This window comes from Globicephala melas, chromosome 20, assembly GCF_963455315.2.
Source record: "Globicephala melas chromosome 20, mGloMel1.2, whole genome shotgun sequence".
Taxonomy (NCBI): Eukaryota; Metazoa; Chordata; class Mammalia; order Artiodactyla; family Delphinidae; genus Globicephala; species Globicephala melas.
Genome location: NC_083333.1, coordinates 18,489,745 through 18,515,735, shown reverse-complemented (window position 1 = coordinate 18,515,735; position 25,991 = coordinate 18,489,745). Strand labels below are relative to the sequence as shown.

Below are 25,991 nucleotides of genomic sequence, written 5' to 3'. Positions count from 1 at the left end.
CAGTTTTCATTTCTCTTGGATAAATACTGAGGAGTGGGATTACTAGATTGTATGACAAGTGCATGTTTAATTTTGTAACGTTAAAAACAAGAGGCCCCAAATGGAGTCGCTGATGCTGAGCCCCACGCCACCAAATTTCACTTAATTACAGTTTCAGCCTCTCCCAGAAACAGGATCTTTAACCAGGGAATCGGGAATCCCCTGATCAGCACCAGTGAGGTCACCTGCCGGGTGGACCCCTGCATCCCCTAAAGGGAAGTGACCTTGCAGTAACCAGCCTGCTTTTCGCCGAGTATAACTTCCTGTTCCCGCTCCTTCTGCCTGTAAAAGTCTTTCACTTTGTACAGTTCCTCGGAGCTCCTCTCTCTGTGCTAGATGGGATGCTGCTCTCTTTGTGAATCATTGAGTAAAGCCAATAAGATCTTTAAAATTTACTCAGTTAAATTTTGGGGTTTTTTTTAACAATAAGAAATGGCTACACTGATTTGCAAAGCAGCCGCACCAGTTTGCATTTTCATCAACAATGAATGGGAGTTCCAGTTGCTCCATATCCTTGCCTGCACTTGTTTTTATTTTTTTAAGCTTCAAGGCATTCTAATTAGGCACGTAGTAATATCTCCCTGTGGTTTCAGTTTGCATTTACTTAATGACTCATGCCCCTGAGCATCTTCTCATGTGTTTATCTGCCGTCCAGTTACCTTCTTTGGTGAAGTGTTTAAATCTTTGACCATTTTTTATTGAGTTGTGTGTTTTTCAGTTTTGTGTTTTGCGGATGCTTCCCTTCCAGCTGGCTTTTCATTTTCTTGACAATGTCTTCTGAAGAGCAGAAGTTTTCAATTTTGATGAAGTCCAATTTATCAGTTTTTTAAAAAATTTTATTTATGGATCATGCTTTTGGTGTTGATTCTAAGAAATCGTTGCCTGACTGAAGGTCACAAAGATTTTCTCCTGTCTTCTTCTAGCAGCTTTCTAATTTTATTGAGGTTTTCAGCCTGTCTTTACACAACATTGATTATGGCCCAGACAGTGGGCGGAGAGCTGTGAAACCACAGAGGAATGAGATGGTCCTTTGCTCCAGGATCCTCTGGACCGAGGAGCCGGGGTGGGAGATGAGTCAGCAGGGTGTCAGTCTGGTTGGGGTGCTGTGGACACTCCTTGTGGTGGGGGAGCAGGACAGGACGGTAGGGGGTAGGTTGAAAGTAGGAGTGGGGGTGGGGAGCCATTGTCCTGGGTGTGGAGTGGCAGTGGGGAGGCCTGGAGGCTGGTGGCAGGATAGCTGCCCATCCTTTGTGGCTCTGGGATCTGAGTGCAGGGCGCCTGGCAGGCGTGGGCAGAGCGCACGGTGGGCCTCATCCCAGAACAAAGAGAAGGTGGGGGCAGCCTGGTGACGTGGCTCATGCCGGGTCCCCTGAGGGACAGGGGACTATCTTTCTTCCTTATCACAAAGGGCCCATCCTTAGGGGACGGCCACAGTGCTGTGGCGTCATTGTCTCAGGCTCCTACCCTGGGGGTGGACCAGAGAGCCGCTGCTGTCCTGCTGTTCCTTGTAGATTCGCTCCCAAGACCCCTGCGAGGCACCCCTGATGACAAGGTCGTCCCAGGAGCAGCCTGTACATGATCCCTCAGATCTGAGGCTATTGTATATATTTAAAACACAATCCTCAAAGTGTGGTGTGCTGGGGAAAGGTAGGGCGTGCTCCAGGTGCTGAATACGTTAACCCTGCAAAGGACAGCAGTTGCTTTCATGAGCCAGCTGGCACTACAGGAAAATAGCTGAAGCCTGTGGCTTAGAAAAGAATATTTCAGGAATGTGAAAACAAAAAAGAAATCAGCACGTCCAGTGATTTAACTTAAGCCGGTAACAATAAGGAAATCCAGAGCAATGGCAGAGTCCTACAGCCCTGCTGGAGGGACGGACTCTGCCCCTTACCCAGAGGGGGTGTCTGTCACGCCTGGGGTGGCCAGTGCCACCGTGCGGGCCTGAGTCAGGCCCCTGCACGCTCTGTGCCTGTAGAAGGTCCAGGAAAGTTCTGTTTCCCCCTCGTTTCCTCCCGTGGTCCAGGAGCCGACACAGACCGCTAACAGGGTCAGCGGCTGTGCGGTCCCTCCCTTTGTCCCTCCCCTGCCCCGCTGTCCTGTCCCTGCCCTCGAGGTGCTGCAGACCCAGCTCCTGGGGCCACAGCTGGGAGCCTGGCCCGCCCGCTGCCGCTCCTCCGCCACCGCCAAGAGCCAGGGCTTCCATACGCCCCCAAAGACACGATGAAAGGGCCCTTCATCTTCCCGGCCGAGTCCCTGCCTCCCTCCCTGGGCCCCCAGGATGAGAGTTCTCCCGGGAGGTTCTTCAGTGCCTTGGACAGACAGACAGGCAGACAGATGGTGGACGGGCTGCCAGGGGCCACCCTGGCCGGCCTCCCGACACTCCTGGGCCACAGCACGCAGCGTGGCTGATCTCCAGCTGAGACCCTGCCACTCTGAACCCTTCAAGCTCCCATGACTCGGGGCTGCCTTTTCAGAATAATGTCATCGTTATAGAAAACCCACAGCCGCCAACGGGGTCCTTTGTGAGTCTGTCAGGGACCACAGGCCTCTGAAGGTACCGATCAGAGGAGAAGTCCGCCCTTTCTGAGTAAGAAGCAAGAAGGCAACCAGAGTCCGTCTTGGTTTCTTCCCTATACAAGTTCTTCATTTTGTCGAGCTCAAGATTTACTTTGCTTATTCAGTTGCTTGTTCCCAAACTCCTAAATTAGGAGCTTGGGATTAACATATACACTCTATATAAAATAGATAACCAAAAAGGTCCTACTGTATAGAACAGGGAACTATATTCAATATCTTGTAATAACCTATAAGGGAAAAGAATCTGAAAAAGAATATATATATGTATATATAACTGAATCACTTTGCTGTGCACCTGAAACTAACACAACACTGTAACTCAGCTATACCCCAATAGAAAAAAAATCCTAAAACAAATGGGTTGTTCCCACTGCCACACCCACACACAGACAGACACACACAGATGCACACACACACACACAGACACACAGAGGCACAGACACAGACAGTGCACACACAGGTATACATACATACAGACAGACACACACAAGGTCAGAAACATGGCCAGAGGCCCATGTGGCTAACGTATAGTGAGCCCAGGGGGGCGGTGGATGTGGGGTGGGGCCCCATCTCTCCGCCCGTGGACGGAGGGCCCCTGTTTGCATCTGTGCCCTGTAGCGCTGGGGGAGGGGACTTGCGTGCCCCCCATCTCTGTAGGGCAAGTGCATTGAAGTGAGTGGTGGAGGGCATAGGGTTTTGCTGGGGGTACTGGGGTTGGGGGCGGCATGCCCTGCAGTGTTTGCATTGTTTTCTAGAGGAAATAGAACAGAATGACTCAGAAGTGGCCGCCTGTTTCCTTGGAAGCTGTGCCACTGACATCATAGGGCCTTGCCCCTTGTCCCACCTGACTGAGGGGGCCCCCGGTAGGAACAAAGAAACAGAAAAGGCTGCATAAAAGGTACTTAGACTTGACACTTTAACTTATTGGGTCCCTAAACCTGTGGTTGCCATTGGCTACCACTTAACAGAGCATCGAACATAAATGCATGTATTGTGATGTTTTGGTTAAGGTGTCTGAAATCTTAGAGCATAAAATTGTAAACTATTGGGCTTCCCTGGTGGCGCAGTGGTTGAGAGTCCGCCTGCCGATGCAGGGGACACGGGTTCGTGCCCCGGTCTGGGAAGATCCCACATGCCGCGCAGCGGCTGGGCCCGTGAGCCATGGCTGCTGAGCCTGCGTGTCCAGAGCCTGTGCTCCGCAATGGGGGAGGCCACAGCAGTGAGAGGCCCGCATACCGCAAAAAAAAAAAAAAAAATTTGTAAACTATTATTGACTGTTACGGTGAAACTGGGATGTCTAGCACAAATTGAAAAAGCTGTCCTTCGGGAATAAACTCACGAATGGAGATGAATCAGTAGATGATTTCTGAGGTTTGGTGTTGAATAACTTTGGGAACTATTTCTCCAGCATGTTATAAGTTAATGAGATGAATTTCATAAGGCTAATGCGTATACAGCAACATGAACCCTGTTTTCAAGGTAATAATGCTGGAAGGCTCTGTATCAATATCCATGGGGTTTTCATCCTGAAAGCAATCTGGGGACTGCTTATTTGGTAATTGTTTAGAGGCATTTATAAGTCTTACAGGAGAAGAACTGTCATTGCTTTACGGCTCCGTTTTGTGTTCTCTGATTAATTCAGCAAATACTTTGTGAATCTGGGTGCCTGGCTAGAGAGGGAAGGGCAGGGAGACACTTGCACACAGTTCTTCAATGACAGGCAGGATCCAAACCTTCATTAGCTGATGTTGGTTAAGCACCTGCTCGGTGCATCCGGGAACACTGTGACGAACCGGAAGGTAAAGTGCCCTGGGAGCTGCAGGGGGTGGGCGGAGGCTGAGGACCCACGATGGATGGTCAGTACAGCCAGAGCCTGGTTGGGGTGATAGAAGCTCTGAAGGAATGACTGGGGGGCTGTGCGGTGAGCTCCTCCGGAGACTGGAAGGGAAAGGCCTTTTGGAGGAAGGACCGCCACCCCCACCCCCACCCCCCGGGCCGTGTGAAGAGCTGGAGGGGGGCCTTCCAGTTCAACGGCCCTCCTTGGGAACCAGCTGGGCAGGTCCGAGGGGCTGGAGTAGCTCCCACAGCACACAGGCGAGGGTCTCAAAATGCAGACGGGCAGCCCCACGATGGCCTAGGACTTTGGGGTTGTGACAGAGATCTTGGATTTGCACTCTAAATATAGTGAGAAGCCACAGCAAGTTTCTCCGTGGGGAGGGACATGATCTGACTTGTGGTTGTTTTTTTTTTTTAATAATTTTTAAAATTTAAATCGTGGTTAAAAACACACACATACCATAAAATGTACCATGTTACCCGTTTTTATGATTTTTGTTTTTGCGGTACGCGGGCCTCTCACTGCTGTGGGCCTCTCCCGTTGTGGAGCACAGGCTCCGGACGCGCAGGCTCAGCGGCCACGGCTCACGAGCCCAGCCGCACGAACCCGCGTCCCCCGCATCGGCAGGCGGACTCCCAACCACTGCGCCATCAGGGAAGCCCCATGATTTGTGTTTTTAAAGAGCCCTCCAGCTGTTGAGTGGCATTAACTGTTGTGGGCAAGCTGGGCAAGAGCAGAGCTGGGGACCCGGGGATGCTGCGGCATCAGGAGGGGGGCGGGACGGGGAGGGGGCAGGGAAATGCGGGGGGAGTCTAGGGCGGGTGCGTATCAGAAAGTCTTGGTGGCAGAGCCTCGCAGGAGGGACTGGAACATTCCTGGGGGAGGTCTCTGAGGAGGGTCCCGGGGCCGTGGGTGCCCCCAGACGAGAACGGTGGGGAGGTCTGGGTCTGGCTGCACCGCAGGGCAGAGCTCAGCTGGGCAGTCCCTTGATCTGGAGCAAGGTTGAGCACAGGCCCCGGCTTGGGAAGCGAGCAAATTCCTGGGGCCTCACTGGGCGCTGACTGTGAAGCATGGTGACATCTCTGCCTCTGGCCCCGAGCCTGGCCCGGAGACGCTGTGAGAAGCGTCAGCCTGAAGATGAGCACCGACCGAGGGTCTGAGCGGGAGCGGCGGCCCCAGCTCAGCGCTGGAGCCGGGCAGGAGGACTGCGGGGAAGGGGTGGCTCCGGGACGGAGGAGCCGGAGCTGTGCTCAGTCCATCCGGAGAAGAAGGAGGGCTTGTGGGCTTGGTGCCGGAGCCTGAGCTCCCCCCGGCAGCTGTGGCTGTGAGAAGCGGCCGCGGGCCGCGGGGAGGCCACGATGCTCTGAGGTTTTGAGTCTGGGAGGCCGGGAGGGAGCCCTCAAGGATAACAGAAACGGGAAGTCGGGAGAAGCTGCCGAGTCAGGACTGTCTCCGCGCTGTGCTCGGGCAGGCGGCCCCCCAGGAAGGCGACAGGCCAGCAGCGTGGCGGGTCGGTGGACAGACGAGGGTAGGAGCCGCGAGGAGGCCCTCCTGGGCTGGGGGAGGCTTCCGGAGGGAGACCCCTGAGCTCACTTTGGAAGGCGGGTGGGAGATGGCCAGGCCTTCGTTTGTCCCTCCACGTTGCCACCACCTTGTGGATGCCGCATCAGTGGTGGCCGTTCCACCCTTGCAACCCCGCCTTCTCCGTGAGCCCGTGGGTAGCCCTGGAGGGTCGGGGAGGGGAGAACACCCTTGAGGTCTTTCTCTCCCCAGCTGCTCCCGCCCCCCCCCCCCCCGCCCCCAGTGCTACTGAGCTGTTTGGGTTAGCTGCATTTCTCTATCGAGGCCTCAGCTTCTGCTCTTGGTCTAGTCCTCTCCGGGTCCCAGCGGCTTCCTCCCCGACCCCGTGGGCCGGCGGTGATAACGTCCTAGCCCAGCCCCTTGTAAACGGGTCCTGTTGGAGCTCTCCCCAGTTTCCCAGCTGATGTCCCAGACAGTGGCAGGGGCATCATGTGACTGAGCAAACATTCTGACCCAAGATGCTTTTGCCGAAATGGAGATGAAAGTCTGCGGTTCTCTCCTACACTATAGCTTTTGTTTTGTTTTGTCTTTCTTATCACATTTTAAAAAATTGTGGTCAAATACACATAATATAAAATTTACTGTCTTAACCATTTTTAAGTGTTTAGTTCCGTGGCATTAAGTACATTCACACTGTTGTGCGACCATCACCACCATCCGTCCCCAGAACTGTGTTTATCTTACAAAACTGAAACTCTGTCCCCATTAAACACTAACTCCTGTTCCTCACTCCCCCAGCCCCTGGCCCCCACCATTTTACTTTCTGTTCCTGTGAATTTGACTCCTGTAAGTACTTCATATAAGTGTAATCATACAAGTGTGTTTGTCTTTTTCTGCCTGGCTTATTTCACTTAGCATGAGGTGTTCAAGATTCATCCATGCTGTAGAATGTATCCGAATTTCCTTCCTTTTTAAGACAGTAATATTCCACTGGATGTATAGACCACATTTTTGTGTATCCGCTCATCCATCAGTGGACACTTGGGTTGCTTCCACCTTTTTTGGCTGTTGTGAATAATGCTGCTGTGAACATGGGTGTGCAAATACCTCGTTGAGACCCTGCTTTCAGTTCTTTTGGGAATGTGCCCAGAAGTGGAATCACTGGATCATACGGTAAAATCTATTTTTTTTTTAATTTTAATTTTAATTTTTTTTTCCGGTACGTGGGCCTCTCACTGCTGTGGCCTCTCCCGTTGCAGAGCACAGTCTCCAGATGCGCAGGCTCAGCGGCCATGGCTCACGGGCCCAGCTGCTCCACGGCATGTGGGATCTTCCCAGACCGGGGCACGAACCCACGTCCCCTGCATCAGCAGGCAGACTGTCAACCACTGCGCCACCAGGGAAGCCCTATTTTTTATTTTTTGAGGAACTGCCATACTGTTCTCCATAGCAGCTGCACCATGTTACATTCCCAGCAACAGTTCACAAGAGTTCCAAATTTCTCCACATCCTCGCCAACATTTGTTTCTTTCTGGTTTGGTTTGGTTTGGTAGTACCCATCCTAATGGGTATGAAGTGGTATCTCATTGTGATTTTGACTTGCATTTCCCTAATGATTAGTGATGTTGAGCATCTTTTTGTGTACTTATTGGCCATGCATATATCTTCTTTGGAGAAATGTCTATTCTAGCCCTTTGTCCATCTTTAAATCAGGTTTGTTTTTGTTGTTGAGTTGCAGGAGTTCTTTATATATTCTGGATATTAGCCCTGTCTCAGTCTGCCTGGGCTGTCATAACAAAATACCATAGACGGTGTGATTTAAACAACAGAAATTGATTTCTTACCATAATGGAGGCTGGGAAGTCCAAGAGCAAGGTATGTATGGCTGATTTGGTGCTTGGTGAGGGCTCTTTTTCTGGCTTGCAGACGGCCACCTTCTCACTGTGTCCTCCCATGGCTTCTCATCAGTGTGTGTGCACAGGAGAAAGATCTCTCTCTCCCCCTCTTCTAATAAAGCCACCAATCCTATTGGATTAGGACCTGCCCTTATCACTTCATTTAACCTTACTTTACCTCCTAAAAGCCCTAGCTCCAAATGCAATCACACTGAGAATTAGGGCTTCAACATGTAAATGTGGTGGGACAGGGGACACAATTCAGTCCACAGCAAACCCATTTGCCAATATTTTCTTCCATTCTGTGAGTTGCCATTTTACGCTGTTGATTGTGTTCTTTGATGCACAGAAGTGTTTAATTTTGACATATCCCAATCTGTCTAGTTTTTCTTGTTGCCTGTGCTTTTGGTGTCATATTTAAGAATTCATTGCCAAATCCAATGTCATAAAGCTTTTCCCCTGTGTTTTCCTCTAAGAGTTTGACAGTTTGGGCTCTTATATTTAGGTCTTTCATCCATTTTGAGTTCATTTTTGTATATGGTGTAAGGTAAGGGTTCAACTTCATTCTTTTCGTGTGGATATCCAGTTTTCTCAGCACCATTTCCTGAAAAGACTGTCCTTCCCTATTGAATGGTCTTGGCACTAGACTATAGTTTGTATTCTTAGTTACTCTTTCAACAGACCTTTTCAAACTATTCCTATAGAAAGAGCTCTTGGAAGTATTTTATTTCCGTCTCCTTTCTACTGCCTTGGCTCATTCTTTTAATTCTTTGATGTGAAGCCATGTTATAAGTAAGGAAATAACTACTGATTAGGGGCCACCAGCTCTGTGGGATGCTGGCTTCTTGGTTCAGCTTTGGAGACAGAAGGATGTCCTGGGGCAGCGATTCTCAGGGTTTGGTCTCAATATAGCTCCCAGATTACAGCCTCTCTTTGGGGTCTGCATTTCATATTTAGAGACCAGCTCCTCCTGTTTCTTATTCCAGATTAAGCTCTATTTGTTACGGTCTCCACCTCGTGGCAGCGTGTCATAGTTTCTGCAAGTCCCTATTCCATTTCCAGAGTTTGTTTTTGGCTTGAGATGGTATGGCTAGTGCTGTGCAGATGTTCTCTTCTGTTTAGTTTTTGTCTTATCCCTTCTTGGTTCTCGTTTTCTTTCAATAACTTCTCCTGATAGGATCAGTGAATTTTTGTTTGCCATTTTCCTTCTGATGCTGTGTGGAAACCTGTTCTTTTCTATTTATTTACCAGGAGGGAATCTAAGGCTAACGGGATGATTTTTCATGTCGAGACTAACAGGAAATAATAAGCTTTGAAGAGTTTCCTGTGGCCTCCAGCCGAAGTCTGGGATTCCCTCAGCTGCTCCCAAACTAGATTTTCAGCGTAAACATTCCAATATTAGCATAAACGAACCAGGTGCCTAAGAATCAGCGCCCGAGGAGCCTCCCTCTTCCTCTGGAGCTGAGTTTCTCGACCTCGACTCTTGACCTTTTAGCCTGGATCCTTCTTTGCTGTGGGGCTGCCCTTTGGGTACTGGGATGTCCAGAAGCATCCCTGGCTCTACCCTAGCCCCTCCCCCTGCCCCACGTTGTGACAACCCAAAGCAGCTGCGCACGTTGCCAAATGTTCCCCCCGGGGGCAGAATCAGCCACCCACCCTGCTGAAGAGGTCAAGAGCAGACTGGGCATGTGTTCTAGAAAGCTCTAGCTAGATATTTTCGGCCTGCTGTTCACTTGCCTTCTATTTCCTGCCGAGTCCCCTGGTAGTTGAGCTATGCGAACATTCTTAGTGTGTTCGTTCTCAGACTTGAATGCCTCAGTTCTCGGCTTCCTGGGGCTTATTGTACTTGGAGTGCAAACCTCAATGCCCTCTCCCACTCCCGGACACTCCTTATTTTTTTCAAAATTTATTTTTGGCCAAGCCGCACGGCACGCAGGGTCTTAGTTCCCCGACCAGAGATCGAACCCTCGCCCCCTGCAGTGGAAGCGCAGAGTCTTAACCACTGGACTGCCAGGGAAGTCCCTGGACGCTCCCTGTTATTTGTGAGGGTCCAGAATGGTTTCCCAGTCGCCTTTCCGTTTTCTTGCCTTAAAACGGTAACCAATCTGAGGGCCGAGACAACCCCTCCAGCCCAGGTTCTGAAGGCGGTGATGAAGCAGCCCAGCAGCATGTTGGAGGGGCTCTGACCCTCCCCAGTGCCCGGACACTCACCGTATTCCTAACTGTGTTCCCTCTTCCCTCTCTCTCTTCTATCTTTTCTACTTAACTCCATACAATTAATGAGTTCTGGTTTAAAGAGAAGTCTTGCACGATTCTGGCAAGGAAAGGAGCTTGATAATTAAATAAAATGAGCAATTTAAGGAAAACACCCCTGGGAAGGCCCTCTCCCCACCCCGGTGGGAGTGAATTCCTAAATTTAACTGTGCTGTGGACCCTCGAATAACACGGGTTTGAACTGCGTGGAGCTACTTACGAGTGGGTGTTTTGCAACAGTGGATGCAACCGTCTTTGAGATGTTTAGGAGGATGTTAGGAAATCAGGGAATCAGTAATAGAAACTTCTTTTCCCATGATCTTGTCCTTGGCCAGAACCCGTCTATTTCTTTTCCGTTACTTGTTCACATCCCTAAGAAAAGTATCGTTCACCCAGCATTCACGCCCGTGTTTCTCTTTCAGCAGCGGGGGCCAGTTCTAGTGACTGTAAGGTGTCTGCTCTCGGTGTTCATCTTCCTCCGTACTTTCCCTCTTCGCCGTTTCCAAATGAAAACAGGCCGCTCTGTGTATAAAGAGAGCTCTTTCCTTAGGTGGCCCCGGCCAGTGCACATTGATCCCATCCATCCACCGCTGGGTGTTGCTGAGTTCTTAAAGCAGAGCGGCCCCAGCTGAACACGGCGAACAGTTGTGGGGGGGCATCTGGTGTTTGCTGAGTGTCTTCCGAGTGCCGTGTCCTCCTTCATCTTCAGCTTTGCGGTGCAGGCACCAGTAACTCCATTTATCAGGTGACGATATTGAGAATCACAGTGTTCGGCAAGCATGTCCCAGCTCACGCAGTGAACGGTGGAGCTGGATTTTGACCAGGAACACTGGATCCAAAAGCCCGTGTGCTTTCCCATGGGAGAAAGATTATCCAGGGAGGCCGTACCCAACCCTGGTGTGTAAGAGCCCATTAAAACTGGGTTTGAATCCTGGCTGTATCATAAACTCTGTGGTCTGGGCACGTTGCTTAACCTCCCTGAACGGAGGTGACCCTTACCTCGTAGGATTACAGGGAGGGTTTGACACCAGGCCCGGGGTTAGGGGCGAGAGGAGGGTCGGAGAGGAGACGGCGGGAAGCAGATTGGGTGAAAGGCTGCAGAAACTAGGAGTGGGCCTGAGGGCACCTGCCCCCTGCCAGCAGGAGGCCTTCTTGGGAGTGGACAGAGGGCAGGGCCAGAGCAGGCCGATTTGGAGATTTGGAGAACACTAGGAAGACACCAGTCCTGCTGGATGGGGGTTGGGCGATGCTTAACAAGGTCCTGGACGTGGAGCGTGGGGAGAAGGGTGCAAAGCTGGCCTTCAGCCTGGCTGGAGCGGTGTCCCCACCCTCTGCTCTCATCCTTTCGTCGTCCGTCCCTGCAGAGCTGCTTTGATCTAGCAGAGCCCACTACCCCCCCGGCATCCCACCCCCTGGCACGCTCCCTACCATTAGGGCTCTCTTCCTCGTTCAAGAGGGGACATTACTTATTTCATTGCTCTGTATTTTGGTTTCTGGAAGAAGATGGAATTTGAAGAGCCTGGCTGGTGCACGAATACAAAATAGAAGCCTCCGTCTGGGGAGATAACGGGAAAGACGCATGAAGGGAGACAAGGAAGAAGAGCCTGGCAGTGAGGAGGGCCCGCGGCAGGAAGGCCCTCTGTGTACACTTGTCTGGGAGTAATTTGATGGGTTCAAGGTTCTAGGAGAATAAAGAAAGGTGTGATGATGCAAATGAAGTAAACCTGAGAATTCTGCCTCAGAGCAAGTAACCAGGCAGCCTTTGAAAAGTGGCTGCATGAAAAAAAAAAGAAAAAAAAAGTGGCTGCTTGTTTTTCAGGTGATTGTCTAGAAGGTTGTCAGAGATTAAGAGTTTAGATCTGGAGTTTTCACTAGGATGCCTTTCTCCTCCTCCCCTCTCCCCTCCCCTCTCCTCTCCCCTCCCCTCCCCTCCCCCCCTTTCCTTTTCCTTCTCTCCTTCCTTTCTTCTTTCCTTCCTTTGTTTATTTCTGTTATTGTTATTACTTTTTTTTTTTTTTTTTTTGCCAAGGACTTAGGGCAACATTGGGGATATTTTCTATCATCTTTCTTCTGCTTTTCCTCTTCACATTCTTTCTTCCTTCTGGGGAATAAACAAGAGGCATTTCATTTCAGGGGTGACCTGGGCAGATTTTGGAAAGCATAGATGCATTGCAGAATCACCTATGTTTTCATCAAGTAAGCCCTGCAATAATCATCTCTAAGTAGTTGCAATCATCACGTAAAAGGGCGTCTTCATGAAACGTATTTTATTTCTCGTCTCCATGAGTCACACTGACATGTTACTGGTTGTTCCTGCAGTCCTGGATAAAATTCATCAGTAATTCTCTCCAAGAATCACTCAGGCTATGTTCGTTCATTTTACGTTTATATTCATTTAATAAAATTAGTTGCTCTATAGGTCTTAACCTAGGAATTCTTTCATTGTTGCTGTGGAAACCATAATTAAAAATTGTGGGCCGAGAAGGAAAAGTAGCTGGTGCTGAACATCGTAAAATACACGAGAAGTGGTTTTTTAAATATAGAATTTTAAAAAATCATGATACCTGGAACCAAGCTGAGACTATTGAACTAATCATATAACTGAAATCGTGAATAATTTTTCTCAAAAACACTTTAGAAAACAAATCGCTGTCTTAAAAATATTATTTTCACAGGACTTCCCTGGTGGTCCAGTGGTAAAGAATCTGCCTTGCAATGCAGGGGATGGGGGTTCGATCCCTGGTCGGGGAACTAAGATCCCCCAGGCTGCGGGGCAGCTAAGCCCGCACACCGCAACTACTGAGCTCGCGCGCCGCAAACTACAGAGCCCGCGTGCCACAACTAGAGAGAGAAAACCCCTGCACCCCAACCAGAGAGAAGCCCGTGCGCTGCAACGAAAGATCCCGCATGCTCCAATTAAGGCCGGACACAGCCAAAAATAAATAATAGATAAATCTTTTAAAAAATATTATTTTCACCTGTAGCCACATTGGCACAGCTGCCAGGATAGCAGTGCTGCAGAATGAGCCCCAGGTCTTGGACCCCTGTCCCCAGCTAATCCCTTTAAGTAGGAGCAGGAACTGGATGGCCCTGGCTGGGACGCTGTGGGTTGAAATGGTGTCCCTGGGAAAGGAGATAAGAATGGGAGGAGGACCCCACTGCGCCAGGCTGGGGGCAATGGGCAGCCTTTTCTTTTTCTCAGCGGGACGGACAGGGTGTCCTGGGATGCGGTGATGGGAGAGGAGGCCCAGGGCCGCTGAGCACCAGCTGTGATCCTGGGGAGCAGTTATTTAGCCCCGGGTCCTGTGAGTGCGGCCACTGGCATTAGCTGTCACCTAGTGGTGTGTTTTTTGTTTGTTTTTTAAAATTTTTATTGGAGTATAGTTGCTTGACAGTGTTGTGTTAGTTTCTGCTGTACAGCAAAGTGAATCAGCTATACATATACATATAGCCCCTCTCTTTTGGATTTCCTTCCTAGTGGTGTTTTTTTTGTTTGTTTGTTTGTTTGTGTTTTTTTTTTGCGGTACGCGGGCCTCTCACTGTTGTGGCCTCTCCCGTCGCGGAGCACAGGCTCTGGACGCGCAGGCCCAGCGGCCACAGCCCACGGGCCCAGCCACCCCGCGGCACGCGGGATCCTCCCGGACCGGGGCACGAATCCGCGTCCCCCGCATTGGCAGGCGGACTCCCAACCACTGCGCCACCAGGGAAGCCCCCTAGTGGTGTTTTTTAAAGTACTTTTTTTCAGTTTGTTTCTTGTCTGCGGTTTTGGTCTTCTGTCTCACATCCCAGGTCATGAGAGTCCACGGGGACAGCAGAGTCAGGGTCCCATTGTGCTACTGAGAACAAAATGGGCTCAGAGAGGTTAAGAGACGGCCAGCCCACCTCCTCAGCATTGATCGAAGGACTCAGGCTGTCTTGCTTGCCTTGGGACGTGGATTCACACTCCCCCACCCCCCAGGTCTTTAACCGCATCCTGCTCCTTTGCATAAATTGTCTTTCATAGAATGTTTTAGTTAGGGTGGGTAACTCTGTCCTATGATGTCAGGTCTGCCCAATTAAAAGCTGCCCTATTAATTTTTAAAAATTTATTTCACAGATTTATTGAGGGCACCCTATTAATTTTTGATACCATTTTTGTCCAAAAGAAGAAAAAACCTGTGCTTCTGTGAAATCTGTTTTTCAAGTAATTCATTTATGTCTACTTGGAAATTACGTTAAGTTGCTCAATTATCAACCCTAAAACGGCAAGGCTTATGGACATAACGTGTCTTGACTCAAGCTGACCTGCTTTATGTGGGGATATATATATATATATATATATGCAGTAAGACTGTGCTAGGTGCCCCTGACCAAGGAGAAGCCATCATTTTGCCAAAGAGTAATGTCAGAGCATCAGTAACATTGTACTTAAAAAAATTTTCATTTAGTTTTGGCTGCGTTGGGTCTTCGTTGCTGCGCGCGGGCTTTCTCTAGTTGCGGTGAGCAGGGGCTACTCTTCATCGCGGTGCGCGGGCTTCTCACTGCAGTGGCTTCTCTTGTTGCGGAGCATGGGCTCTAGGCGCACAGGTTTCAGTAGTTGTGACTCACGGGCTGTAGAGCGCAGGCTCAGTAGCTGTGGTGCACAGGCTTAGTTGCTCCATGGCATGTGGGATCTTCCCGGACCGGGGCTCGAACCCATGTACCCTGCATTGTCAGGCGGATTCTTAACCACCGTGTCACCAGGGAAGCCCGCACATGTGTTATTAATAGTTTCATGAAAGCTGCAGTGAAGCCAGAGAAAGAAACCTGCTGCAAAGGTACCTTCTCAGCAGTAAGATGCTCTATGTGCAGCCCCATCCCGAAGGCTCGTTCTCCATGACCACGGTGGTGCCCGTGGTGCGTGGGGATGGATCTCTGTGATATGTCTCAGCAGGTGGTTCAAGTGTGGACACACGCTTTTTCTTTTCTGCTCTTGTACAGAAGGACCCGCTGGCACAGACATGAGGAGTGCAGCCAAGCCCTGGAGTCCAGTCACCAGAGTGGGAGGCCGTGGGGTGGACCGCGTGCGACCCCTCCCCGCCCCCCCCTCCCGGCATGAAGAGCTCCAAGTCGTCCACCTCGCTGGCATTTGAGTCCCGACTCAGCAAGGTATGGATGGGACACACAGGGCAGGGCTGCTGGGCGCCCCGTGACAGTGAGCAAGGCCCCCGGAGCCCCGGCATTGCTTGACCTAAAGGCGCAGAGCAAAGGGGATGCAGTCGGAGTGCCCTGGGGTGGAGAGGGGAAACGTGCAGCTTAACAGGGCGACTGGGATCCCCTGCCCTGGACCATGTGGACTCTCCAGCCAGAGTTTACCCCCAGCGCCCGCTAGACGGGCTCGGCGTCACCAGGATGCTGACAGTCCAGGTGTCAGCTCCCCACCTGCCTGCCGCTGGGCTCCCTCCTCTCCGTGTTCCTTTCCCCTGACCCGGGCAGCCCCTGGGGGCTCCACTGCTGGCTCCTTCTCACCCCCCAGGGGTTCCTAATGTCAGGTGGGCTGGGGTGCCTCCTTCCTCACCCTGAGATGAAACTCAGAGACCGTGTCACCTACCTACGCACACACTTTGGAGAAGTCAGTGTAGTATCCTAACTATAAAAGCCAAACAAAGGGAACATCGCTTACAGGTAAGTAAACCGCATTTCTACCCACGTCTGCCTGCGTGTGACTCCGCTGAAGGACCCCCATGCTCCTTGGAGCCCTGTGGGCGTGGCAGCTCTGGGCAGACGGATGCAGGGTTGTCGTGCTGATGTCTCAGGTACCAGGAAGGCTCGGGGGGGTAGACGCGTGACATGTTGGTTTGAATGCTGAGCGCTCTTCGTAAAGTTCTGAACCCAAGTGCAGCCTCCCCTCGTTACTCTTAGAAAGTTGAGTGTATCTTAAAGTTGTGCAAGAAATACACTGTTTTTACATGTAAAACAAAGGGATGCTGTTGGCTCGGATAACAATAAGAAGATGCTCCACCGCTGAGTGTCTGTGGAATCTGTGAGACGTGTGGGATGCAGGGCAATTCTTTGTGCAAGATTGTCACGTTCACGATCTCCATCCTCCTGTCCCTTAGGTGTCAGTAGCACCGCCAATTGCAGTGGCAAGTAAAGATGCCCCCACAGATTTCCAACACACTCCATGAGGGACGGCACCGTCCCTGGTGAGGACACTTGTTCTAGATGACAGCTTCTGCTCTCATGAATTTTAACACCATGTGTGGATGACCCACAGATTTGCATCTCCAACCAGCACTCCTCCAACTGCCTTTGTGACACCACCTCTTGGATGTCTACAAGGCACCTTGAAGGTGACCTATTCAAAACTGAATCTGTTCTTCCTCCTCTCCATCTCTCCTGCCCCCCAAACCTGCCGCCCCTGCCCCTGCTGACTCTTCCCATTTGAGTAAACAGCAACTCCATCTTTTTTAAAAAAATTTATTTATATTTTTGGCTGCGTTGGGTCTTTGTTGCTGCATGCAGGCTTTCTCCAGCTGCGGCGAGCGGGGGCCACCCCTCGCCGCGGTGCGCAGGCCTCCCACTGCGGTGGCTCCTCCTGTTGCGGAGCACAGGCTCTCGGCACGTGGGCTTCAGTATTTGTGGCACGCGGGCTCAGTAGTTGTGGCTCACAGGCTCCAGAGTGCAGGCTCAGTAGTTGTGGCGCACGGGCCCAGCTGCTCCGCGGCATGTGGGTCCTCCTGGACCAGGGCTCGAACTCCTGTCTCCTGTGTTGGCAGGCGGACTCCCAACCACTTTGCCACCAGGGAAGTCCCCAGCAACTCCATCTTTTAGTCGCTCAGGCCAGAGCCCATGGCATCATCCTTGGACCCTCCTTTTCTCACATCCCGTGGTCCATCGGCAAAATGCTGTCTACCTTAAAAATAGATGTCAACTCCCACCAGCTCCCAGCGCCTCCTGGGGACCACCGGGGACATGCCACCACCTTCCTGCTTTTCACTTGAGGCCTATGCTCCGTTCTCAGCAGAAACTGAGTGGTCCTTTCAACACAAGTCATGTCACTTCTCTGCTTAATACGCTCCAGGCTCTCCCCACCGACTCAGAGGGGAGTCCCCCAGGCTGCCCGGGCTCCGGACACACAGCCTCCAGGTGCCCTGGCGCTGTCCCTCATGCGAGCCAGGTGTGGTAGCTGCCCCTCAGCCTGGGGCATCCCTCCCTCCACCCCCTGCACTCTGCCGCTTCTCCTCCCCTAAGTCTGTGCTCAAGGTCACCTTGTCAGGCGCGCCCCTGACCAGTCTGTGTAAAGTGTGGCCTTGGCCCGTCCTCCCCGCCCTGCCTCATTTTCCTTCTCAGCTCTTAGAACCCTCACACCCACCTGCGTGGTTACTGTCGTCTCCCCATGGCTAGATTGGAAGTCCCACGAGGGCCGGGACCATCTGCTCTTTTGTTTGTCACAAGCTGTGTCCTTCACGCTTAGGAGAGCACCTGCTACCTGGCAGCGCTCGGCGTGGATTGAATGCCCGAGCACACCTGTTCTCCCGGGGGTGATGGATGTGGGAACAGGAGGAGAGGGGGTCGGGACCCCTGGCCGCATTGGGACCCCCAGCTCTGCCCCTTTCTAGCTGTGAAACGTCAGGCAAGCCAGGTAGCTGCCCTGAGCTCCGAGATGGGACGAGCACCGTACTTGCCACAAGGAGTAAATGTGGATAAAGTGTCCTACTTATAATTTGGATTATTATTCTAATATCCCAGACTTGACTGTTATTTCCATGATTTTAATTTTTATTATCTTTGACCTATAGCACATTGGGAGACATCTCTAATATGGATTTTTTTTTTTGCGTTACGTGGGCCTCTCACTGCTGTGGCCTTTCCCATTGCGGAGCACAGGCTCCGGACGCGCAGACTCAGCGGCCATGGCTCACGGGCCCAGCCACTCCGTGGCATGTGGGATCTTCCCAGACCGGGGCACGAACCCGTGTCCTCTGCATCGGCAGGCGGACTCTCAACCACTGTGCCACCAGGGAAGCCCTAATATGGATTTTAAATGAATACATACATTTCCCCCAGAACAGACCCTTAGAGCTTCTGGAATACATTAAAATATTTTAAAAGCAGTGTTTCAAAAAAGGTCTGAAGCTCGTGTGTTTCCTAAAGACAATGAAACGGTGGCCGCTCCGCCTTTGATCGGTGTGTGTTTTGGAAACTTGTTCCACGGGGAAAATGTCAGGGGCAAAGCAGATACTCCTGAGGAGACTCTCAGCTCTCGTCCTGGTCCTTGGGATTCCCAGGCCCGACCCTGTAAAAGAGGATGATGGGGCTTGGGGGACGGAGTAGCAGAGAGCCATACCCCCCTGTACCTGTCTGGCTCTGACCGTCTCTGCTGTCCGCCTCAGTGGACAGAGGAAGAACACAAAAAACCCGGAGAACAGAAGAGAAAGAGGCAACAGCGATGGACAGAAGAGCAAGCAGATTTCCCCCTGAGTATTTACTACGGAAATCTGTCAGCGTTCAGAGAAGCTGAATTACACAGTGAACACAGCGTCCCACCACCTGGATGCCACAGTTAACGTCTTACTACGACTGCTTTGTAGGAGATGGACACATATGGGATGGACAGATGTGTTTTCACTAGCCCCAAATAGGAAAACTAAAACAAATGCACCAAAAGTAGGATGAAATACCCTACTGCAGATGCTGGCCTGAGCTGAAGGAGCCCTGGGGGAGCCGGTGGGGGAACAGGAGCCTGGATGGGACGGGGTGATGTGAGGGGCTGCCGTGAGTCTTCCTTGTGTCTCTGAGCACAGCACAGGGAGGCAGGTACCCGGACTGCTTTGATGCGGACAGGCTGCGTCACACGGGCCACTTACACGGCCCAAGTCTATTAGTCAGGACTCTCCTGGTCGCAAATGACAAAACATTGGCTTGAGCAGAAAAGAAGTATATGGAACAGATCTGAGGTTCCCGGGTCACTGTGTGCAGGCCAAAGGTGCAAGACCGGAGCACAGATAGGCCAGGACCATAGACTGGGGTGTCCCAGGACTTCGTGTCACCTGTCTCTGCTTCTCTGTCGCCTGCACGTGGTATGAAGCATGGCTGCCTGCTGGCCCAAGCCTCCCTCATCCCTTGGAAGGCCCAGCTGCTTCTTTGCTTCTGGCTGGTTAAAAACAAAAGCAAGAGAAGAATTGGCTAGGCGCGAGTCATGTATTGATCCTGCCCAGTCTCCTGTGGCCAGGGTTCAGCGTGCCCGGAAAGCAGAGTCTTAAGGTTTATGTCCTCTACGAATCTCGGGGACCCGGTCAGCCCTGTCATTATCCTTCAGGAGTGAATGCTCTACACCTGTGCCACCTGATAGAGGAGCCACCAGCCCCGTGTGGTGATGAGCCCTTGACATGTGCTGTGAGTGCAAAATACACACCAGAGCGGTCGCCTCGCCATCTTCATGTCTCCTTGACGTCCTCAGAGATGCTGGCTTCCCCACCTCCCGCCTCTGCTAAGCCCTGCCTCAGATACACCATCCTGGGAAGGGAATAAAGGATCCACCCTGAGAGGGCGGGACCAACTGCAGCTTCCTGTGGCCACAAGAAGGCGTAGCTAAGACATTCTCTAGGAATCTTCTCTACTCTCCCTTCTAACTTGCTGCACCAAATCTGTCAGGCCCTAAAGAGAAACAAGCCAGATAGAAAAGAGTCAGAAGAACCTATACTTCTTCCTCCATGAAGCAAATTATCCTTAAAGAAAAACAAAACTGTGTGGCTGACAGGGTCTTGGTGCTCTGGCCGGGTGTCAGGCACGTGCCTCTGAGGTGGGAGAGCCGAGTTCAGGTCATTGGTCCACCAGACACCTCCCGGCCCCACGTAATATCAAAGGGCAAAAACTCTCCCAGAGATCTCCATCTCAATGCTAATTCCCAGCTCCACTCAACGACCAGCAAGCTACAGTGCTGGACACCCTATGTCAAACAACTAGCAAGACAGGAACACAACACCACCCATCAGCAGAGAGGCTGCTGAAAATCATACTAAGTTCACAGACACCCCAAAACACACCACTGGACTCGGTCCTGCCCACCAGAAAGACAAGATCCAGCCTCGTGTAACAGAACACAGGCACCAGTCCCCTCCACCAGGAAGCCTACACAACCCACTGAACCAACCTTACCCACTGGGAGCAGACACCAAAAACAACTAGAACTACGTACCTGCAGCCTGCGAAAAGGAGACCCCAGACACAGTAAGTTAAGCAAAAGGAGAAGACAGAGAAATACACAGCAGATGAAGGAGCAAGATAAAAACCCACCAGACCAAACAAAGAGGAAATAGGCAGTCTACCTGAAAAAGACTTCAGAGTAATGATAGTAAAGATGATCCAAAATCTTGGAAATAGAATGGAGAAAATACAAGAAATGTTTAACAAGGACCTAGAAGAACTAAAGAGCAAGCAATGATGAACAACACAGTAAGTGGAATTAAAAATTCTCTAGAAGGAATCAATAGCAGAATAACTGAGGTAGAAGAACAGATAAGTGACCTGGAAGATAAAATAGTGGAAATAACTACTGCAGAGCAGAATAAAGAAAAAAGAATGAAAAGAATTGAGGACAGAGCTTCCCTGGTGGCGCAGTGGCTGGGAGTCTGCCTGCCGATGCAGGGGACACGGGTTCGTGCCCTGGTCCGGGAAGATCCCACATGCCGCGGAGTGGCTGGGCCCGTGAGCCATGGCCGCTGAGCCTGCGCGTCCGGAGCCTGTGCTCCGCAACGGGAGAGGCCACAACAGCGAGAGGCCCGCGTACCACACACACACACACACAAAAGAATTGAGGACAGTCTCAGAGACCTCTGGGACAACATTAAACGCACCAACATTTGAATTATAGGGGTCCCAGAAGAAGAAGAGAAAAAGAAAGGGACTGAGAAAATATTTGAAGAGATTATAGTTGAAAACTTCTCTAATATGGGAAAGGAAGTAGTCAATCAAGTCCAGGAAGCACAGAGTCCCATACAGGATAAATCCAAGGAGAAACATGGCAAGACACATACTAATCAAACTATCAAAAATTAAATACAAAGAAAAAATACTAAAAGCAGCAAGGGAAAAGCAACCAGTAACATACAAGGGAATCTCCATAAGGTTAACAGTCGATCTTTCAGCAGAAACTCTGCAAGCCAGACGGAGTGGCAGGACATATTTAAAGTGACGAAAGGGAAAAACCTACAACCAAGATTACTCTACCCAGCAAGGATCTCATTCAGATTCAGTGAAGAAATTAAAACCTTTATAGACAAGCAAAAGCGAAGAGAATTCAGCACCACCAAACCAGCTTTACAACAAATGCTAAAGGAACTTCTCTAGGCAGGAAACACAAGAGAAGGAAAAGACCTAGAATAACAAACCCAAAACAATTAAGAAAATGGTAATAGGAACATACATATCGATAACTACCTTAAATGTAAATGGATTAAATGCTCCAACCAAAAGACATAGACTGGCTAAATGGATACAAAAATAAGACCCATGGGGGCTTCCCTGGTGGCGCAGTGGTTGAGAGTCCGCCTGCTGATGCAGGGGACACGGGTTTGTGCCCCGGTCCAGGAAGATCCCACATGTCGTGGAGCGGCTGGGCCCGTGAGCCATGGCCGCTGAGCCTGCGCGTCTGGAACCTGCACGCCTGGAGCCTGTGCTCCGCAACGAGAGAGGCCATAACAGTGAGAGGCCCGCATACCGCAAAAAAAAAAAAAAAACCAAGACCCATATATATGTTGTCTACAAGAGACCCACTTCAGACCTAGGGACACATACAGACTAAAAATGAGGGGATGGGAAAAGATATTCCATGCAAATGGAAATCAAAAGAAAGCTGTAGTAGCAATCCTCATATCAGACAAAATAGATTTTAAAATAAAGATTATGACAAGAGACAAAGCAAGACATTACATAATGATCAAGGAATCAATCCAAGAAGAAGATATAACAATTGTAAATATTTATGCACCCAACGTAGGAGCACCTCAATACATAAGGCAACTGCTAACAGCCATAAAACGGAAGATTGACAGTAATACAAAAATAGTAGGGGACTTTAATACTCCACTTTCACCAATGGACAGATCATCCGAAATGAAAATAAATAAGGAAACACAAGCTTTAAATGGTACATTAAACAAGATGGACTTAATTGATATTTATAGGACATTCCATCCAAAAACAACAGGATACACTTTCTTCTCAAGTGCTTATGGAACATTCTCCAGGATAGATCATATCTTGGGTCACAAATCAAGCCTTAGTAAATTTAAGAAAATTGAAATCGTTTCAAGTATCTTATCTGACCACAATGCTATGAGACTAGATACCAATTACAGGAAAAAATCAGTAAAAAATACAAACACATGGAGGCTAAACTACTAAATAACCCAGAGATTACTGAAGAAATCAAAGAGGAAATCAAAAAATACCTAGAAACAAATGACAATGAAAACACGATGACCCAAAACCTATGGGATGAACAAAAGTCAGTTCTAAGAGCGAAGTTTATAGCAATACAATCCTACCTCAGGAAACAAGAAACATCTCAAATAAACAATCTAACGTTACACCTAAAGGAATTAGAGAGAGGAGAACAAAAGAAACCCCAAAGTTAGCAGAAGGAAAGAAATCATAAAGATCAGATCAGAAATAAATGAAAAAGAAATGAAGGAAACGATAGCAAGGATCAATAAAACTAAAAGCTGGTTCTTTGAGAAGATAAACAAAATTGATAAACCATTAGCCAGACTCATCAAGAAAAAAACGGAGAAGACTCAAATCAACAGAATTAGAAATGAAAAAGGAGAAGTAACAACTGACACTGCAGAAATACAAAGGATCATGAGAGATTGCTACAAGCAACTATATGCCCATAAAATGGACAACCTGGAAGAAATGGACAAATTCTTAGAAAAGCACAACCTTTGGAGACTGAACCAGGAAGACATAGAAAATATAAACAGACCAATCACAAGCACTGAAATTGAAACTGTGATTAAAAATCTTCCAACAAACAAAAACCCAGGACCAGGTGTCTTCACAGGTGAATTCTATCAAACATTTAGAGAAGAGCTAACACCTATCCTTCTCAAACTCTTCGAAAATATAGCAGACAGAGGAACACTCCCAAACTCATTCTACAAGGCCACCATCACCCTGATACCCAAACCAGACAGTCACAAAAAAAACTACAGGCCAGTATGACTGATTAACATAGATGCAAAAATCCTCAACAAAATACTAGCAAACAGAATCCAACAGCACATTAAAAGGATCATATACCACGATCAAGTGGGATTTATCCCAGGAATGCAAGGATTCTTCAGTATACACTAATCTATCAGTGTGATACACTGCATTACAGATTGAAGGATAAAAACCATATGATCATCTCAATAGATGCAGAAAAAGCTTTCGACAAAATTTAACACAAATTTATGATAAAAACCCTCCACAAAGTAGGCAGAGGGAACCTACCTCAACATAATAAATGCCACATGTGACCAACCCACAGCCGACATCATTCTCAATGGTGAAAGACTGAAACCATTTCCACTAAGATCAGGAACAAGACAAGGTTGCCCACTCTCACCATTCTTATTCAACATAGTTTTGGAAGTTTTAGCCACAGCAATCAGAGAAGAAAAAGAAATAAAAGGAACCCAAATCGGAAAAGAAGAAGTAAAACTGTCACTGTTTGCAGATACATTGAGAATCCTAAAGATGCCACCAGAAAACTACTAGAGCTAATCAATGAATTTGGTAAAGTAGCAGAATACAAAAAAATTAATGCACAGAAATCTCTTGCATTCCTATACACTAATGATGAAAAATCTGAAAGAGAAATTAAGGAAACACTCGCATTTACCATTGCAACAAAAAGAATAAAATAGGAATAAACCTACCCAAGGAGACAGAAGACCTGTATGCAGAAAACTGTAGGGCACCGATGAAAGAAATTAAAGATGATAAAACAGATGGAGAGATATAGATATACCATGTTCTTGGATTGGAAGAATCAACATTGTGAAAATGACTATACTACCCAAAGCAATCTACAGATTCAATGAAATCCCTATCAAACCACCAGTGGCATTTTTCACAGAACTAGAACAGAAAATTTCACAATTTGTATGGAAACACAAAAGACCCCAAATAACCAAAGCAATCTTGAGAAAGAAAAACGGAACTGGAGGAATCAGGCTTCTGGACTTCAGACTATACTACAAAGCTACAGTAATCCAGACAGTATGGTACTGGCACAAAAACAGAAATATAGATCAATGGAACAGGATAGAAAGCCCAGAGGTAAACCCACACACATATGGTCACCTTATCTTTGACAAAGGAGGCAAGAATATACAGTGGAGAAAAGACAGCCTCTTCAATAAGTGGTGCTGAGAAACTGTACAGCTTCATGTAAGAGAGTGAAATTAGAACACTCCCTAACACCATACACAAAAATAAACTCAAAATGGGTTAAAGACCTAAATGTAAGGCCAGACACTATCAAAACTCTTAGAGGAAACATAGGCAGAACAATCTATGACCTAAATCACAGCAAGGTCCTTTTTGACCCACTTCCTAGAGAAATGGAAATAAAACCAAAAATAAACAAGTGGGACCTAATGAAACTTAAAAGCTTTTGCACAGCAAAGGAAACCATAAACAAGATGAAAAGACAACCCTCAGAATGGGAGAAAATATTTGCAAATGAATCAATGGGCAAAGGATTAATCCCCCAAATATACAAGCAGCTCATGCAACTCAATATAAAAAAAACAAACAACCCAATCCAAAAATGGGCAGAAGACCTAAATAGACATTTCTACAAAGAAGATATACAGATTGCCAACAAACACATGAAAGGATGCTCAACATCACTAATCATTAGAGAAATGCAAATCAAAACTACAATGAGGTATAACCTCACACCGGTTAGAATGGCCATCATCAAAAAGTCTACAAACAATAAATGCTGGAGAGGGTGTGGAGAAAAGGGAACCCTCTTGCACGGTTAGTGAGAATGTAAATTGATACAGCCACTATGCAGAACAGTATGGAGGTTCCTTAAAACACTAAAAATAGAACTACCATACGACCCAGGAATCCCACTACTGGGCATATACCCTGAGAAAACCATAATTCAAAAAGAGTCATGTACCACAATGTTCATTGCAGCTCTATTTACAATAGCCAGGACATGGAAGCAACCTAAGTGTCCATCGACAGATGAATGGATAAAGAAGATGTGGCACATATATACAATGGAATATTACTCAGCCATGAAAAGAAATGAAATTGAGTTATTTGTAGTGAGGTGGGTGGACCTAGAGACTGTCATACAGAGTGAAGTAAGTCAGAAAGAGAAAAACAAATACTGTACGCTAACACATATATATGGAATCTAAAAAAAAAGGTTCTGAAGAACCTAGGGGCAGGACAGGAATAAAGACACAGACGTAGAGAATGAACTTGAGGACACGGGGATGGGGAAGGGTAAGCTGGGACGAAGTGAGAGAGTGGCATGGACATATATACACTACCAGATATAAAATAGATAGCTAGTGGGAAGCAGCCACATAGCACAGGGAGATGAGCTTGGTGCTTTGTGACCACCTAGAGGGGTGGGATAGGGAGGGTGGGAGGGAGACGCAAGAGGGTGGGGATATGGGGATATATGTATACGTAGAGTTGATTCACTTTGTTATACAGCAGAAGCTAACGCAACATTGTAAAGCAATTATACCCCAATAAAGATGTTAAAAGAAAAAATAAATGAGTCACAGGGGTGAAAAAAAAATACAAACCAGATTTTGAAGAGTGACTACAAAAGAAGTAAAAGACCTTATTAATGTGTTTTACATAGACTGATACTATTTTGA

At 48.7% G+C, this 25,991-nt stretch overlaps 1 protein-coding gene across 1 annotated transcript in view; it reads left to right on the top strand.

Moving 5' to 3' along the window:
• The window catches only part of SPECC1 (sperm antigen with calponin homology and coiled-coil domains 1), a 245,943-nt gene that overhangs the window by 49,363 nt on the left and 170,589 nt on the right, over positions 1–25,991 (top strand). Inside the window, 2 exon segments of the mRNA XM_030861333.2 lie at positions 15,082–15,191; positions 15,193–15,249. Of these exon segments, the coding sequence (XP_030717193.2) occupies positions 15,102–15,191; positions 15,193–15,249 (147 nt within the window). The 5' untranslated portion in view covers positions 15,082–15,101.